The sequence below is a fragment of the Melanostigma gelatinosum genome (assembly GCF_949748355.1).
Source record: "Melanostigma gelatinosum genome assembly, chromosome: 1".
Lineage (NCBI taxonomy): Eukaryota > Metazoa > Chordata > Actinopteri > Perciformes > Zoarcidae > Melanostigma > Melanostigma gelatinosum.
This window is the reverse complement of record NC_136634.1, coordinates 13,028,769-13,047,675: the sequence shown is the minus strand read 5'-3', so window position 1 is coordinate 13,047,675 and position 18,907 is coordinate 13,028,769. Positions and strand designations below refer to the sequence as shown.

The following is an 18,907-nucleotide window of genomic DNA, read 5'->3' as shown; positions in this document are numbered from 1 at the left end:
AGGGACATATTAATGCTTTGAGCAGGCATCCTATTGTGTGCATGCATAACAGAACATGTATGTATTCAGGGTATAAAGAGTGCAGTGGTTTTAAGTGAATCTTTTCTAGAGCAGCAAAAAAAGCTTTTTTTTCAAACCACGATTTGGGTCCGCTATGTAACTGTCCTGCTCAATCTTTTCATCTCGGTGGTGGTTTATAGGAAGAAGAAGTGTGAAACTTCAACGGAAACAGAACAGATGCAATATCACTGGAGAAGTTGCTGAACACGCAGGCCTGTTGTCATAGCAGTGAGGAAGTGCTTTCTCCCTGTCGTGGTAAAGGCTTTAAGTTTAACACGACTTCAGTATAAATAGCAGTGAAAGTGTTTGTTTTAAGGTTAGACAACCAGTCTAAAAATCAAAAAAAAATATATGTCATGAATAGATGAGGTGATGTTCGTCATATTATTTTAGGTTAAGTTTTAAGTTTAAATGTAGTTTCACAGTTTAGGAAATACACTCAATCGCTTTTTTGCCGGATGTTAGATGACAAAATGATTGTATTTACATTCTAGTTTTTGTACGGATTAGATAATGGGTCAATTGGTGAGTTTGAGAGAGCCATGCTAGGTGTTTACCCCTGTTTCCTCCTTTATGCTAGGCCAAGCTGACCGGCTGCTGGTTCTAGCTACATATTTGGAGAGTGTTGTCAATATTCTCTTCTCTCAGCAAGAGACTAAGCACTTCCCAAATGATCACACTCTTCCTTTGCGCAATTGAAATAGCATGTTGAGGATGGCTTGTAAGGCAAGTGATTTTTGGGTCTGACTTTTTGGGTTTCTCATCCAGCTTTTACACACACTGCATACACATCTGTTTCCTGCATGGTGGGAGCGCTGAGTGTGGTCTCTGAAGGGAGTGTCCTCTCTATCAGACTCTATGACTCATCCTATTGTGTAACGCAAGCAACACTCTTAGTCACCCCACTCTTAAATTATGAGAAGGTCCTTAGGAATGTTTTACTTCTCTGATACCCCCACCTCCCACATGTTTGGAAATCAAACCCAAACCGTGGGTCGTTTTCTGTTCTTTTTGTCATTTCCAGTAAGCCTGCTCTGGAAATGACATGGCAACTTAGATTTTTATGCAACACAGATTGAACCCAGAGATATAGTCGAGAAAGATGTATGCCTCCTGAAATAAGCAGGGCGACGTAAACGACACCCTGAAACCGTAGAGTTTCAGTGAGCCGATTTAACAGAAGGGCGGTGGATAAGCAGATCCACTGACCCTTAATCAGTAAGCAGATTACTCTTCATCACAAAGAATGCTTGGGACATTTAGTCTGCAACAATAACAAACAGCTGAGTGAACTGTTGTGATCAAAGTGAAGAAGTATTGATCTCTCCCTGAGGGTGTGATGCAAACTTCACTCTTGAATTCGTAAATATATCATTTTTGAAGGACACTAGTCATAAGTAAATACAAAATGCCATGCAGCCAAACATTTTTTGAACCCACGGAATATCATATGCTTACCAAAGATACCAAATATATTTTAAAAAGTGATGCCCAGTACATCTGGAATATATCCACTTGACAGAATGTTGTAGCCATACAAATCTTTGGTTTGAATATTTCACTATGTTTCAATGTCATAAATGATATGATACCTTAAAGTTACTTATGATGCATTTTTAAATTTATTTTGGCTACCTGGGGGCGACTGTTTCACTTTTACGTTTACTTTACACATTTATAGTGCTGCTTTAAAGGAAATAAAAGTATCTTACAGGGCCAGCGTGTAGGAGAACAAGGGTGGCCAACACAAAACGCACCATCTGTTCTGAAGCTGTTGTTTGGTTTGCCCGTTCTTGGATATAAACAACTCATTCTAAGGTAACGTAAACACAACAATTGTTATTTTCAGGTGATTATATACGAAAGAAAACATACTATTTAATACTCTGTTCCATTTTTGCCAATAGATACATCTAAATGCTACACTCGTGCTTTTCAGAGGTATATATATATAATGTAGTTATTGAAGCTTGAACAACATGTTAAAGAAATCAATTGGAATGTTAAAACTCGAGCAAAACATATTATCACATTAAAATATATTGTAATATCACAGGAAAGAGTAGAACATTTGGGAATATATAAAGTAGGGGCGTACAAGTAGCCCACTATTACATATTGAAAACAGCAGACAAAATACAAGTCACGGGTATTTCTCACAGGCACTTTTCAGTATTTTTTTTGTTTGTAAATGTGTTTATTTGTGTAAGCGTGTGTGTGGGTGCGCACACCCCTCCATCCACGCCCCGCCCTGCGCTCGAGGAGTCCCCACTCATGTTATTCAAAGAGCAAACGAAGACAGAGGAGGAGGAGCCCGTGCGTGACGTCACTCCACCCCTCCCACCCATCTTAAATTTACATTTTCTATGGGTCCTGACTGAGTGAACGAGTGTGTGTGTGTGCGTGCGTGTTCTACGGCTACTGAGAGTCTCGCAGACACACCTCAAGCCAAGAAGTGATCCGGGGACCCACTGATGTGGCCTGAACCACTTTGTCATTTTAAATATTAAACTACTCCAGTTGGAGAAGTCGGGTCGGGGTCGACTTTGAGGTAAGTGTGTATGTATGTGTGCGTGTGTCTGGAGCTCGCGTGTGTGTTTTTCATGAGGTTGTTTCAAGAGCGCACTAACAAAAGCAGCACGTTTTAACCGGTCTGTCTGCTCCGTTCGGCAGAAGCAGCAGGTTTTGGGTTTTAAAAAAAAAGTAACGAGGAAAAGAAAAGACCGAGGAGAGAGAGAATGAGATTGCAAAAACACAAACTCTTGTTTCATTGTCTCCTTTTGTTGCGGCGCATGACTGAAGCCGACGGGACAGTGAAGAACAAACACGTTGTACAGCATGTACAGACGACAGTTACTTATTAGCGCACTGATACTATTCATGCCACTTGATACTTTGTACCCCGGGAGGAGACTAGTAGAACAAAAACAACATGTGTTTATTATTTCTGTTGTCGCTGAGGTGTTTTAGAGAGAATGTTATGTTATGTTCACGTGTTGGCAATGTCTGTACACAATCTAAAACAGTCTAAAATACAGAATCACTCGTGTTTTTTTAGCCATGTCAAGATTGATTAAGTTGACATCAGAGTGCTTTACAATCTGGACAACACAAGACGTGCCTTGCTTTTGGTTCTAGTTTTCTTATTTGTTGCCGTAGTTTATAGATAATGTATTGAAATGAGGCCCGTTTGTGAGACAAACTGCATCAGAGGATACCATATTTCATGGTTGAGCTGTGGCTCAGCGGATGCATGTGTGAGTAAGACTGTGTGTAAAAGCACAGATTTGACTACTGGTTCTGTGTCAACGCACATGGCTTCAGTCAGAGCTGACACACTGGCCGGTGCTGTCATCAGGCGCAAAGACCAACTGTCGTGTGTGTGTGTGTGTGTGTTCTATTTTTGAAGTGGCAATGAGTCTCAGACTTACGGTGTTTATTTTTCACAGTGCCATCAACTTTGTTAAAAAGCCTCCCAGAGTTTGCTGTCAAACGTTAACAAGAAGTTAAACAAACTGGGCTGAACCGACTCTAAAGCCAGCGTGTGTGTTTGCTGGGAGGAGGTCGGACAGCAGGCTGGCGAGCTGAGCAGCTTTTAACACGTGAAGTAGTGTACCTGTGGTTCATCGGATGTGCTCTAGTGAGAGAAGGGACAAAAGCAGGTGGTGTGAATGAGTATGTTATAGGTGCAGAGCTTTCAAGAGTTTTTAGTGTGTGCAGGGAGGGGAAAGTTTCTCGCACATGTGTTAGTCATTTAGAGGGGAGTTTGCTAAACCATTTACATCTGTTGTCTGATCTTTGAACCCCCACCTTCCCTCCTCTCTCCCTCCTCTCTGACGCTGCCCCTCTTGCTGTCTCCTGTTTCCCGTAAGGGCTGATGCTGTCACTGCGTGTGCTTGTGTGCGGTGGATGTTACAACTGGAATGCTCTCTGCTCCCATTATTATTGCACTCAAAGGACTTTAAAAATGTGAATGAAATGTCTGAGTTTCCATTCTATAATAGCATGTTTCCATTAGTGGTTCTGGTGCATTTCTCAGATCTATCATTATAGAACCTGAGTCCATGTCAAGGACTCAACCTTACCTTGAGAAAAGCAAGGTATTTGTGTCAGGGATGTGTGTGTGTGTGTGTGTACAGGAGGGCTAAATGGCAACCACATGTATGTTGACAGTATTATCTCCCACAGTCCTGCTGGTCTGTCTGTGGGCACAAAATCTTCATTACTCAGCAGAACGCACTGATCCGTTAGATCCACACTGCACGAGACAGTGTGAGCGTGTGCGCTTGTGCTTGTGTGTTACTAGACATTTTGTTCACTCGCGGTGAAAGCAAAAATAATTTCCCCCTGTAATGAGCCATGCAAACAGAGGTTTCAGAGGGTCTCTGCTCGAAGAGTCCAGTCCTCATGGTTTGAGCAAACATGTCTTCGCTCTGTCCAGTTCCAGCCTGCAGGGAAACGTTTTAGTTTATAAAACGTTTTCTTCTGATACACCTTTTCTTTCTCTAACAAAACAAACACAGTGTTCAAAGTGTTGTACTGGCACATGGAAAATGTATAACTTAGATCACAAAATATCTAATCAAAGAGTATGTAGAGGAGACCCAGGGTTTGCCTCAGTGTTTTATAGTGGCGGTGGGCCGCCTCCCCTGAAACAAAGACCACCATTACTAAAATCATAATTAAAACACTTTTATGAAATAATATAGTTTTAGGTGCTATTTCACACAGCAAGTGTCATATAGTTGAGTGTGGCTATTCTTAAGGCCGTCATCTACTGACTTGCACAGGACAAGATGTGGAGAATCTGTGTTGTACGACCTCTGCTAAACAACACCCAAATGCTCCATGCATGTATATGAGCATGGGCGTTATTAATCGAGCTAACATGGTGAAATGTCATTTCTAAACAAACTAAGCGACTGCATCAATGATATTGGTGCTGGTTTTATAATCTGATTTGGCAGTTTTTCAAAGACACTGGATGTGCTACTGGCCCTCTGCATGTAGGCTGAATAAAATATTATGATGCAATGAAAACACAAGTGATGCAATCACAGATTCCTACAACGGCCCAACGGATCTGTTTACATTGTGCGGTTGTGTTGTTGCCATGGTTTTATATTATGATGTCACGATTCAGGTATTGAGTTTCCTGAGAGGAGCTTGTGTGTGTGTGTGTGTGTGTGTGTGTGTGTGTGTGTGTGTGTGTGTGTGTGTGTGTGTGTGTGTGTGTGTGTGTGTGTGTGTGTGTGTGTGTGTGTGTGTGTGTGTGTGTGTGTGTGTGTGTGTGTGTGTGTGTGTGTGTGTGTGTGCCTTGGCTGTATGCGTGGTAGGTGTTGGTAGGTGTCAGTACATATGAAAGACAGACATGCACAGGCTTGACTTACTTTTATTTGAGCAGGCGAAGGACTTGATGTTGATTTAAGATAAGATACACGTACCAGAGACTATACACACACACACACACATGCATACGTACAGAGAGCCAGCTTCTCAAAGAATCTCATTGATTTTCCTGCTGTTATGCTGGAGCTTCAATCACAATAAAGCCCCATTACTGTGCTGACCACTTTGCGTGGTCTTGGAGAATGGATGACGCACACAAATGCATGCACACAGACTCTAAAGGCCTTCCTCCTTGCATCTTGTTAGGGTGAAGAACAGAGGGATATTGGAAGTCTGAGCTGCATGAATTGGATTAAGCTCTTTGTGAATCCGTATCAAGATATATGATCCTGTTTTATTACAAACACAAACATGTACGCCCTCAGAGCCACGTCTTTCTGTCACAACCTGATATGCAGAATGTATTCAGGCTTTGGAAAGTTTCATGAGACAATGAAACCACATGATTGCCTACTATTCACAACTAAAAATATGCATGTACATGCCGAGTATTTTGAGTCACGTCAAGCATAAAGGATAGAATCAGATGGAACAAAGACTCCTCATTTAGCCTGCACCTGGTTCCCCCATTACACATTGTGTGTGTGTGTGCGTGTGCGTGTGTGTGGACGACCCACTTTCACCCCTGTGTGTCTGTCTGGCTGGCTAACTGTGGATTGTCTGGTTACGCAAGGTAACAGTTGTTATTGGGGTTTTCTGTACTAGCGTGTAAACAAAGGGGAACCTCCCAAATCCTCCCCGGTGTTCCCCCTAGCCAATGAGAATTAAGCTCCCAGCTGAGCTCAGCCAGTAGACGATGAGGAGGGGCGTGACTCTGCTCCATAAGGAAAAAGCAGCAGTAAAGCACAAAGCTTTGAATCTGGAACTGGAACAGACAGCGGAGCCATAACAAAGACTCCTCCATTATGACTGAACGGCACTTCACACTGCTGAGCCAGACAAAACGGCTGTGGCTTTTTTAAACCATACGGCTTTTACACCACTAAGGAGACAGATATTTTAACTGCATTTAAAAGGCCGATGTGTGTGAGGAATGTGCAGTATACGGGCACATGCTTACATCTGCAGGGTGAGGAGGAGCCACATGAAACATGCTTGTGCTCCGTCTATAATTTCTCCTCTCAGGGCGTGTCTATGTGGCAAAACCGTCTAGATTCTGTGCATCTGGCTCAGTCCACCTGTTCTCATGAGGCCGATGCATATAAATACAAGACCATGTGTCGGTGTCAGCTGTGAGAGAGTATAGACCAGCCTTTTGTATTGGACTGACAGGTGTGTCCCCAAAGTCCCCTCCCCAATTATTTGGGACATGTGTTCAGAATTTGGTTGGAGTAAGCACTTTGATTTGAACCTTTTCAAGAAAAAGTGCACATGGTGTACACATGGCAAATCATTCTGTCCCTCAAAGGTGTGTGTGTGTCCCTACATGCTGTTGTGTGTCCAAAGTAATAATCACTTTGCAGGTTCATCACATTCCCACTGCGTGACTCAAAAGTGGTGTCTGTGCTTTTTCAATCCACCCCATTCATTCTGTAATCTGCCGCCGCCTGTGGCTCACAACGCATCGCAACAGGACTGCGCGTGAGCCGGCGCATTAAATGCCTTCAGTCACTGTGGAGTACAAACTGTCAACTGAGATCACAGTATAACACGATCACTTTGTGCTTATCTGACTCATCTTAGCAGCAAAAGATGTCGGTTACTCTTCATCCAAACACGTTGGGTCACGTCGACTAACAGATGTGTGGATACCTGCTCGCCTTGCTATCAACTCTTAAAAGCCAGATATGGAAGCAGTCAAACTCTCACTTTAGTCAAACAAGACCAAATGCAGCCTCTGCGGTGGTTAGCCCACAGATGCATGTCACGAAGATGGATGGAAAGTAACTCGGACACAGATTTAAAGAGACAACTGTTTCCAAGCCAAGATCACAACACTGTGATTCCGATCAGACCCCAGAACCAAATTAGCATTGTACATACAATTGTTGCCAAAGTGATGAATGTTTTTTAAAACTTAATTTAAAATGCAGAACGAGAAGTCTTCTTATAAAGGTTCCTCTATTGCGGCCTATTGTCCAAAATTATAATATCGTGCTCACTGTATTTTGCAGCGTACCAGAGTTGTAGTGTCTGGTGTCTGTGGATGACTTTCACGTCATCTTGAACCAGCCAGAGCTGAAAGTGGGAAGGGCGGGAGACCACAGCGACAGAGCAGCAGCTTGGAGTATGACAAGCTATGGCAGAAAATCCTAAGAAGCGTCCATGAAAGCTTAGTGGAGGCTCCAGATAACAAAGACTGACGTGTTTTTGCAGGCCAACTCCTGTAAAAAGTAAAAAACTAACATTAAGCTATAAATGAAATACATCAAGGTTTCATGAGCGCAAGTATACACATCGAGGCTGTAAAGGTGGACTAGGCGACGCGATGACATTTTATCGACTAATTTAGGCACTTCTTAGCAACCACATTTTATAACTCCTGTAAAAGCTTTAAAATGTACGAGAGTGGTATCTACGTGTGTGTTTTATATTGTAGAACAAAATGTTAAAATCTTAACCACAGACTATCTCAGGCATCTGAAGTCTAACTTAGCTTATTCTGGTTTCACGACTCGTTCCTGCAGCACTGCATTGAGATAGAAAATATAAGCCGAGTGATGCAAAAACATCGACTGAAAGTCTTTTTCTTTTTACAAAGACATGTAACAGTAACAATAAACATACTTGTTAAGGATTGATTGGATTTGTTTCTGAAGAAAACTATGAAATGGAGACACTGCTTCCAAATGACCACAAAAATAGCAAAGATGTTTATGCTGTATATACGCCAACACCAGTATGTCTGCAGTCAGCTGTTATCAGTCCAGATCTACTGGAAATAGGTTATTGATATTACTCAAACTGCAAGTGAAGACAAAAAAGGTAAACATTGGGTAGCCAGAGCGATAAACAAAGAGCCCCATCAACTCAGATGTTTTTTTTTTTTATAAATATTACTCTTGGCGTCCAGGCGTAGTAATGAATTTGGGTGTTGACTTTTCATCATGGCAGTCTACAGAGACACCCAGTACTCCCATAATGACATCACACCCACACACACAGAGTACAGCTCCCGCCTCCCTCACATGATGCACTGTGTGTTTTTCATTGTGTGGGTGTTTGTGCTGCACATCTGTGCCTTATGAACCCTAAGACCCTGATTGTAAAATTCCCATATACACCAGTGACATCATCACATTGTGGCTGCTTTCAGAGGTCCGTACACGATGAGGCCCCAGAATTCCCCAGCTCCTCTTCTCACCTGCTCCAGACCCCCAATCCGAGGCCGGAAATACAAAACAGATCTCAATCCCCACACTCCCGAGCATGCTATTGAGGAACCATTTCCCTCTTGTCTTTCTCCCTCAGATCATCTCATAATGAAGTCCTCTTTAGCTAAATAGTGTGAATGTTAGATGTGTTTGTCGTCTAAATGTACTTGACGAAAGATCACATCTTTATTTTCTACTCACAATATTGTCTTCTGTAGTCTGGTAGTAAGTATAAATGTGAAACTGAAACTCTTGATAGCATAGTGTACAGACAGAAACGTGTGCTTGGTCCTGAGCTCATGGTGTTCATGTTTTGTCTCGTCTTATTGGCTGCTTCTTTCTGAAGCATGTGCTGCAGCTCAGTTGTTCCTGAGGGGAACTCTCATGTAATTGTGCTTACACATTCAGTTGTAGACTGAAAACAAATGCTGTGGGTATTTCTTTTTGTTGATACTGACTTTGAATGGGTTTGTAGGTGCGAGTGACAAGAAAAAAGTGTGTTTCCATTGTTTGATTGTGTGCTCTAGAAATATGTGCGTATGTACGTCACTGCGCTGCCCACCATGAGTTATGTGTCGTCGCGAGGCTTGTAAATGACCACGTACACACGGAGGCTTTCCGGGAAATGACCTCATTGTCACGACTAGGCCCCAGAACTCTCTGCTTCTCCTTCACTTTCACTTGCTCTTACACACACACACACACACACACCGCTCTCCCTCCCCCATTCCTGTCAGTTAAAAGCTCATCTATCTGTGTGTTTAATTAGGGCCTCCCCTATTTATGGCTGAATAGCCGCTTCATTAACAGAAACGCTAGGAGACGCATGCTCAGATCGGTCCAGCTTGTAACACGCAGTGTGTGAGGGGAGAGGGTGTATGTGTGTGTGTGTATGAGAGAGAGAGAAAGAACAGGGTGTGGGGGATGCTTTAGGGGTATTGATGACGCAATTTCCCCTGTGGGGTGGACCTCCCATCTGTGAGTGGATAGACGGGATCTAGCCACAAAAAAAGAATGCAGAGAGAGTGAACAAGAGGAACGATATGGGACAAGAGATTTAAGTTTTAAGAAAATGTTACATATTTGTTCTTTCGTGTTTGGTGGAAATATACTGTGAGTCTGATTTAAAAGCCAGCTGATCTTGTTTTTTCTTCACATATGAATATGGGCAATTCTGTTGGTGTGTCAGCTGATGTAAGGGCAAAGTCATGGTTTACAAAAGTCTAGTTTAGTATTCATTCTATGGAATTGCTTTCGAAGCTTTCCGTTAAAAAATGACTATGCTCTTTCAAATTTCAAGTCCTTTTTTAAAAATGTTAGACGTTCGTGTCCATGATCAGCATATATCGACTCGGATACTCGTATGCTGATGCATCCTTTTTCATAAGCCTGTGTACCTTTGTGGAAAACAAATCCTGGCTGGCTGATGATGGAGTGGGTGTGGTCAGCCATGTGTTCACAACCAATGACAGTTAACGGCTCAACCCCACTCCACGCAGAGCTCTGGATGGTCTGTGCCCGTATGCTGGAGGAGGACAGGGGGGTCAGATGGTGGAGCAGGCCACCAGCTGCTCTCCTCGCCTTCATTTTCTCTCAATCGGAGCTGCAGCAAGAAGAAGGCCACTGTTGACTCATGAGAGCAAACCAGGTCATGTTATATTTCCCAGCCTGACCATCTGGGCACTGATCCCAACACAAAGTTATCGACCTCCTCTTCTCTTCCACTTTAGTAACAGTCCACTTTTTGCAATATTGTTCATCTTTCTTGTAGTATTCACAGTATTGTTGATAATGGCCAACTTGATAATGAACCACTAACGTTGCGCGCTGAAGAAGACATAAATGGTGATCTGAGGTGAACTGCAGAGTCGGGTGATAATTATCTTTGGACTTATCACTACGAGCAACACATTTCACCTCACACATAGTCGTTTGATCCTTTGTTGGTAAAGAAATGCTGATTATAAATGCTTTTAAGGCTGAACAAAATGAATGTATTTTGGTTCTCCACCATCAGTGATGAACATTGGAAGGCTTCAGACTCTGTTAGTTGGCAGCAGCTCCTTCCTGTCCCTGAATGCTGTGTCACTAAATGCAGAGCGGGTGAAGGCAGGTCTCCATGGCGACTTAGAGAAGATGACAGTTAAGGGGGAAATTGAGAAATGAGTCTGTGTTATGAATGTAAGTCTTTGTGCGTGCTCATATAGCGGAGCGGGCCGGTGGTAATGCAATCAGTTGGCACAGTGCAGGCACTCTTATCCGTCTAAGATAAGTCATTGTACAAGCTCTAATGCAACCTGCCACTGTGGGTTACACACACCACAGCAAACATGTTTATCAAACACAATCATCCAGTTACTTCCTTTTTTAAACCTTGAAAAGAAAAGCGTGTGCGTGTGCGTGTGCGTGTGTGTGTGTGTGTGTGTGTGTGTGTGTGTGTGTGTGTGTGTGTGTGTGTGTGTGTGTGTGTGTGTGTGTGTGAGCATTATATGAGTGATATATTATTCAAAACGTATGCGTTTAGTTTCAGCCTCTGTGGATTTACCTTTCGGGTTCTTACATGATTGATCTGAACTTTCCTTTCCTGCAAGATTAAAACCATGTGTCATTTCACGGTATATGAGATCACAGTCATGAGGACAACAGGGAGTGAGTGAAGTCTTCAACTCACCATCTCCCTCTTCTCCTCGTCTGACCTACTTTTCCTTCTTTCTTTTCCATTGGTTTCACCAACTTTCTTCTCGTTTTATCCCGTATTGCTTGAACATTTTGAATCCTCTAAATGCAGCCCCATTTATCTTGGACATAATGGAGATCCAGGTATTTTGGATGCTCATTATGTGTGTGTGTGTGTGTGTTTGCCTGTTGTCTGTGCTCTAAGGCTGTGTTTCCACAACCAATAAACAAACTGTTTTAATGGGATTCCTGAAAGTATTGCCCCTAAAACTGTGTAACCGTATCCACCCACTGACATGCTTGGAGGGTTGCTTCCATAGAATATGTTTGTTTACAATATAATATAAATATAAAAAGTATGTGTTTACTGTTTTGCAGTTCTTAAACCCACACATAAGACACCTGTAGAAGGAGAGCTCTTGATGCATTAAATGCAGGTCTTTATCTGACCGACAGTGGAGCACGTTAACTCGTTTATCTGTATATTTCTCTAAAGGTGTCTAAACCTTGAACTGATGAGTGAAACAAACATGTTCTCTATATGCCTTTTAAGTGAAATGAGACTCACTACAACATGCAGAACCACCAGTGATAAAGCAGAATTTAAGGGGCTCCGGTGCTCCAATTTGAGGCTGCAGGTTCCCTTTGAACTGCCTATGTCACTTCCCCTCTCCCTTGGGGCACAGAGGAAGTAGCAGCAGATGTGTTAAGCTAACGGACACTTTGACAACACTGCCAGTCTGTAAGTTCCTCTACCCCACCCCCCGACTACCGGCTTTAACAGAAACCGCCTTTGATGTACACGCCACCTGTGTGCTTACACGCAGCCCTCGGTTACAGCCAAACACTGTTCTGCCCACCTCCGCCTCTGCCCACCTCCGCCATCTCGTGCACAAACACTGTCACCGTTGTATACCTGTGTCACAAAATACGCTCTGTCTGGCAACAACATTCTGGCCTGTGATGTAGCGTGTGGGTGAAAATATCTAACCAAACTGGTGCAATCTCTTATTTATAGAAACAGATTCATGAATATTTATTTTCCAAACTTGACCGTAAACTTGTGATACTGAAGATGATTGTTTCATGAATGTACATTTTAAGATTCGTGTTGGCCACATGGGTTAGTATGAAAGATGACTAATCTGAGATTAGAAGGGATTATCTATCCCTGTGACTGAAATGATAACCAACTGGAAAAAGCAGGAATTGCATACGTCAACATATTGGCGATATCCAGCAAGAGTATTATTATGTGGTATTTCTCCCCCTTTGTTCAGCAGTGTGCCGCCACACACCATGTTTATTTTAGGCTTCTTTTTTTATGTAAGTGACATGGTTTAGTTTCTGGAATGCAAGAATGTCGACCTCTTGTGGTGTCTTTAACTCATTACACCAATCCTCTGCATGTATGCTTTCATTCTGAGGACACACTCTCCCCACCTCTGTGTCTAGCACGTGCAGTAAAATGTGTCTTTGGCACCACTGATGAATGTGATTGGCCCGCTCTGGTCCCAAAACTTCCCTCCATGTTTTCAGTCTTCATCAGTCGCTGGCACGAGAGACTCACGCACGGGCATTTGAGAACATGATTGTTTATAAATCTGAGTCATTCCTCAGACTGTGGGAGAAGAAATGCATGTGATTTTGCAATCTAATCTCAGCTGATTTTGTGTACGATGTATACCAGTTTACTCCTCTACTCTTCTATATGGGACTATATTACCCACAAGTCATGAAGTTCTTTACAGGACGAGCAAGGATGTTCAGAAATTGGTTATGAACTCTTCTTTGCCTCGTGATGTATGTTGAAAGTGAGTGGGGGGGGGGGAGGCAGGCAGGCAGGCAGGCAGTGTGAGCGTAGCTATAAAACCGACGTTCATCTCCAACCAGCTCAGTAGCAGACAGCTGTGCAGGACAAAGCACCTCTCCTGTGTGAGGCTCTGCAACATACTGATAAACAGGACAGTGAGTTTTAATAGCTTTTTCTGGAAAATACATTCAGGATCAAAATAGCAGCGATGACGACAATGTTCAGATACCCCGTCTTTCCTCATCTGCAGGGTGAGTTAAGCCAAGATTGAATTTTGTACACTTTTTGTCTTTGTACAGCTTTACGTGTGGTTTTTTTTTGTCAACTATTATTCTGTTCTCAATTCAGTTGGTTCGATCAAAACTTATTTGTATCCGTTAAAGTCTTTATTTAGCCATCAAACGGATACAAATTGGATTATTTTCATTGAGATAAGCAGTGTGGGGAACAGTGGCACTTAGCTTCTCTAAAAGTTTCCTACTGTTGTGTTATTGTGTGTAGCCTGGGATAAACATGAGGCAACTTGCTGGATCACAGTTATGTCTCAGCTTTATAATGACCTGATAGGTGACCCTTTGGTTCGGAGATAGTAGATCTCCACACATGATCTGGTTCAATTTCTATTAATTGAAGAAAATACTGAACAATGGATTGAACCTTTTGGTGTGTATTGAAATATATACATAACTATGTGCCTGTAAGATATTGATAGTACTGTTCTGATTCATTTCTTCATTGTAAAGGGGAACAAAATGTTCCTCTTCACTCTGTGGGAACAATTATGTAATTCCAGCGCTGAGTCCATCTATCACTATAGAGACGATTCAAAAACTCTGAGCTGGTGACGGAGGATCAGGCAGATGCTCATATCACAGGTTGAAAAGAGAATTAATAGACCGCTGAAAATGAAAAACACAGATTTGAAGACTTCTGTCACCGACGCATTTGTGGCATTCATGTCTTTGTGGCATTGTGGTCAAATTAAAGTATCTTTACTTGTCTCTGTCGATTCAGATCCGTGTGACCCTGGTCTATCGCTGTCACCAGGGAGGAGTGTCATGGCGGAGCCCGACTACCTGAACGGAGACTGTGATGAGCTCATCAAACCTAAAAAGCTCATCAACCCAGTCAAGACCTCCCGTAACCACCAGGACCTGCACCGAGAGTTGCTCATGAACCAGAAGAGGTCAGGAGACAGAACAATACACCTTCAACACCTTTCTCCCTTTGTGTTGCCTGGCGAACATGCACAGGTTACACTTAAGGAAGGGATTCATATTTTACAATTAGCAACCGGAGCTTTTACCACATGAACAAACTCAGATCAGTGTTCAACATGTCATGGTTTATGCATTTATTGGGTGGTAAAATACAACATCAATATCAAGTGTGCCCCTATTCAGAATGGGTTAGACAGGGGGAAACAATACAGTGTCCAGATCCAGGCTAATTTACTTACTAATGGACGATGAGTTATTCCAGTAGCCCTGCTACTTTCTTCTAATTGGTCTGATAGTATCCGTGCAGACTGTACTGATACTTCTGCAGTGAGTCACTGTTGTTGACTTCACTGGTCCCTTCGACCTCCAGCAGCAGCAGCAGTGTTATGTAAAGCTCAGGAATCTATTATATAAAACCCAGAGTGCATTAGTGTGTCAAAAATTGGCGATGTAAAGGTCACGCAGATATACTCTACGGGTGGTTAAACCTGGTCTGGCTGCTGATACTAATACTGGATCATGCAATACAGGATTTAATGCGGTCCATGTGAGCATCCATGCATCTGTAAACATGCGTACTGGGACCTGAGATCACCCTTTTGACACTAAATGTTTGTAATTTCTCTCACCAAACAGTGGCGGCAGCTTTGTGCCTGAGCTATAAATAGCTATGTAAACACACATGCTGTTGACAGCTGTTACATCGCAGCAGCAGAGATGCTCTGTCCTAAACAGGTCGAACAGTGAGGTCCTTGTGTAGTGATGGAGGCATTAATGAACACTGGGAAGAGGCCAGGATGGGCAGGATAGGGAGGCCATACAAGAAATGTAATTCATAGTGGATGAGTCACACTGATGAGAGTGGGGAGGGCGGATGGATGGATGGATTGGCTGCATGAAGAGGAAGAAAAAAAAATGTTATGTAATCAAGATTACAAAACATTCCTAGCTGGGGGCCTTTCTCTGCCTTTGCTACCTTAGCTGTGATGACTCTTCCTCTCTCTCACACACACACACACACACACACATATGACGTATTTACAGAGGAATTTCAGAACTTCAGCCATCAAGACTGGGGAAGCATTTGAGCAGATGGAGATATTGATGTTTGAGATATTGAACACACATTCTTCCTAGTCTGCTAGAGGGTGTGCACTCATTGGAGGGGGGGTCACGGATAGGAGGTTCTGTGATTATGTAAACGATGCCTCCTGCGAAAGGAGAGTGGAGTAAGCATCTTTATAGCCCGTCTTAGTGCCTTCGTTGGCCTTAGCCCTGCTCCCTTTCTGCGCGTGGTGCTCAAACAGCCCGACTCAATCGTGTCTTTTACCCTCTGCTCTGCTCCAGCACGTCAAGTGCTTTCACAGAACCCTCACTGTGAGGAAAACCAGGGCATTTAACTGCAGCCGTGACTTGAAATAAAGTAGGGCCTTGTTGTAAATGAACTCCCACTCCTTCTTGGACCACGTGGGCCCGGTTATGCAATCTACAGGATTTAACAATGCATTTAATTAAGACATTGTTGTTGCCGAACTGCAGGCAGGTAAGCTGTGTTTTCTTTGAAGAACAGACGCAGCCTGTGCAGAGTCGAGCTTTCATGACGAACGGAAAATGATTAACTACGAGGCAAATAATCTGGATAATATGGTTTTAAATTGAAGTAGTCAAGGACTGCAGCGTGTTTCTTTTGACCGACTGATAGCCTCGGTCCTTTTTCTGCTCTTGATTTCTTTTTTTCTCGTGTGTGTCACTTTATTATGCCTCCCTAATCCTTTGTGGACGTTGCTGTTTACTGGCTTCAGCCTTTTCTAGCTGAGACCAGCCCATCTCTGTTCCCCTCTGTCTTAAGTAACCCTTCTCCCCAGCCTCATCCTCAGCCCCCACCCTTCTCTCTCGTAATTTGGAGGAGCTTGTGGCATTACATAACATTCTGTATTTTTTGCTATTCTTCTCAAGGCACGCTCGCACTTTATTAAGATGTCCCTTTTTTGAATGTTGCTGCACGAACCCAGGCAGTTGTGCAACAATCTGTCTGGTGTGTCACTGATTTATCACCCCAAGACAACTTCCATGTGAGGAACAGTTCCACGTGGGATAGTTTAAGATATGGGTTGATACATTGGGATTGTTTTGGTCCTTAGAATAGGGAAAGAAAATAAGAAAGGGCTCTTGGTTTTAACCCTCTTTTCCAAAGTCAGTCCAATGCTGCCGACCACCACATACACAGAAATATGGAACAATCTGAGATTGGGGTCAGAATCAAAACTGACTGTTTGATCCAGAAAATCAAATCCAGATCTGCACGTCAAACTAGAATGAGGTCATGGTCGTCGTGTGTTACCCATGAATGTGAATGTTAATCTCCCGCTGAACATGCTGATTCTGCACAGGGGTCTGGCTCCTCAGAACAAACCTGAGCTCCAGAAGGTTCTGGAGAAGAGAAAGAGGGAGCAAGTTCTCAAGGCTCAGAAAGAGGAGCAGGAGGCCCACACGAAGAGGAGCGACCTGGAGATAGAGCTCATGAAAAGACAACAGAAACTAGAGCAGGTAAATGATTGAAAGCGTATATAAAAATGAACCGTCACTTAGATGGATGCACATTGCTACTGTATATGATCACAAGCAAAAACCAGGATTGAAGTTACTGACTGGACCTTGCAAGCTGAAACAAGATGCATCATCAGATTATCGCCTCTATAATTTGTTTAATCTGAATTTGCCGATGTCTGTGTGGTTTTACAGCTGGAGCTGGAGCAGCAGAAAAATGAGGAGGAACAGGAGAACACCCCTGAGTTTGTGAAGATGAAGAGCAACCTGCGCAGAACCAAGCAGGAGGCTGACGGGGATGAACGGACCACCTAAAAACCAGCCGGGGTGTCTGGGTCTGGCTGATTGTGCGCGTGTTTGAGAACACGAAGACTTCAGGAGTGTGTGTGTACAAAGGAGAGAGAGAGAGAGAGTTGTCTGGCACGGCGGTGACCTAACCGCGGTCCAAGATGCACTTCCTGGCTTTCCTAACCTAGCTGTTCCTTCCCGCAGTGAGGAGAGACTTTACAGACTAAAGACCCCCCTCTGCTTGCCATGGACCGCCAGTACTCACCTCTGCTCCTCGCACCCATTCAGCAGCACAGAGCACCCCCTGCAGGAGGGACCTAACACAGACATGTTTCATGCTAAACGCCTTCCAACGAGGGCGAACAAGCTTCCAATGAGCTCTGATGGAGAAACCAACCAACCACACACACACACACACACACACAGACACACAGGAGTTTTCATCCCCTCTGTTTTCACTCCTCGCTACACAGCAAGCTGTCGTTTCTCTTTACTGTTATCAATGTTGTTACCGTTGTTGTTGTTTTTTGTTCTCATCTTCAGAATCAAATAAGGAAAAGTGGACACTGGATGGACTCTTGAAGCTGTGTAATGTAAAAGCCAAACAAATGTGCTTTTGTTATTTATGTTTGTAGCTTTTAGCCCAGGTATAGGGGAGGACACTTTTAGTCTTTCTGTATTTTAGTTTGTTTTACAGCATAGTTTATGAAGCCAGAACAGGACAAAGGAAGTGTATGGTTGTGTGAAACACTCGCGTTTGCGATATTCTTTTTATTTTTTATTCCAAACATGCCATTTCCTCAGCTAATGCAATTTTGAGCAATAGTAGAACTCTCAGGCATGAGAGTGACCTTTTCTTTATATATTCTGTTGTTTTGTATAAATAAAAGTGTTACTTAATAAATAATTTAAGTTCTTGTTAGGGTGGTCTATAAGAATGAGCCTTGAGCCCTGTCTGATCAGTCTTTGTGTATTCATGAGCAAAGGACTTGGTGGGACGCATACACATGTAGGCCACTGGTCATCAAAAGATAGAATTAATCAGTAGTTCTTGGGATCTGTGTGGCTCCTGAAACAACTCTGATAAGAGTCCTGGAACTTAATCACTGCAGTATTTTGTTTTTATAAACAATGGAGCCATAGATGTGCAGACAGATATTTGAAGTCAATGAATCTGAATAAAAGTGGCCGTTAACTGCAAAACAATGTGTGGGTCTCCAAGGGATGATAGTTATTATTCTGATGGGAAGAAGCAGATTTATGACGGCATAACGCTGTGTTCTTCCTCGGAATCTTCTTTCAAATAAACAGTTTTAACACACATTTTTATTCTGGAGTCTGCATTTGTTTGTTAGTTGTATCTAACTAATTGCTGTCTTTATTTTCTAAATGGAACGTGATCCAAAAGTATCAGCAAAGCAGTACGCCTATCAAATAGCTTATTACTGTGATATTTAGACTGAAGATGATGTTGGTTTTGCTCACAGACTACAACAGTCAAATGTCAAGATGAATAGTATTTGGGACAACAACAGGGTTGGTTGTTGGGTAGCAAAGTAGGGCAGGCATTGTGTGGTGTG

At 42.9% G+C, this 18,907-nt stretch overlaps 1 protein-coding gene across 2 annotated transcripts; it reads left to right on the top strand.

Moving 5' to 3' along the window:
• The first annotated feature begins 2,455 nt into the window (after window positions 1-2,455).
• fam107b (family with sequence similarity 107 member B) lies at window positions 2,456-18,650 on the top strand. 2 transcript variants are annotated; one of them, XM_079271792.1, is made up of 4 exons: window positions 2,456-2,611; window positions 14,287-14,458; window positions 16,883-17,039; window positions 17,235-18,650. In XM_079271792.1, the coding sequence occupies exons 2-4, from the start codon at window positions 14,331-14,333 to the stop codon at window positions 17,352-17,354; spliced, it is 405 nt and encodes a 134-aa protein (XP_079127918.1). In that variant the 5' UTR covers window positions 2,456-2,611; window positions 14,287-14,330; the 3' UTR covers window positions 17,355-18,650. The 2 variants fall into 2 exon arrangements, with proteins under 2 accessions (XP_079127918.1, XP_079127917.1); XM_079271791.1 differs by lacking the exon at window positions 2,456-2,611 and adding an exon at window positions 13,423-13,523.
• Window positions 18,651-18,907: the final 257 nt, after the last annotated feature.

Bases quoted from the DNA above. Each gene is read 5' to 3' on its own strand.
- fam107b (XM_079271791.1), top strand. From the start codon at position 13,481: ATGACGACAATGTTCAGATACCCCGTCTTTCCTCATCTGCAGG. The intron at 13,524-14,286 runs GTGAGTTAAGCC...CTGTCGATTCAG, and splicing joins CGTCTTTCCTCATCTGCAGG to ATCCGTGTGACCCTGGTCTA. The intron at 17,040-17,234 runs GTAAATGATTGA...GTGGTTTTACAG, and splicing joins GACAACAGAAACTAGAGCAG to CTGGAGCTGGAGCAGCAGAA.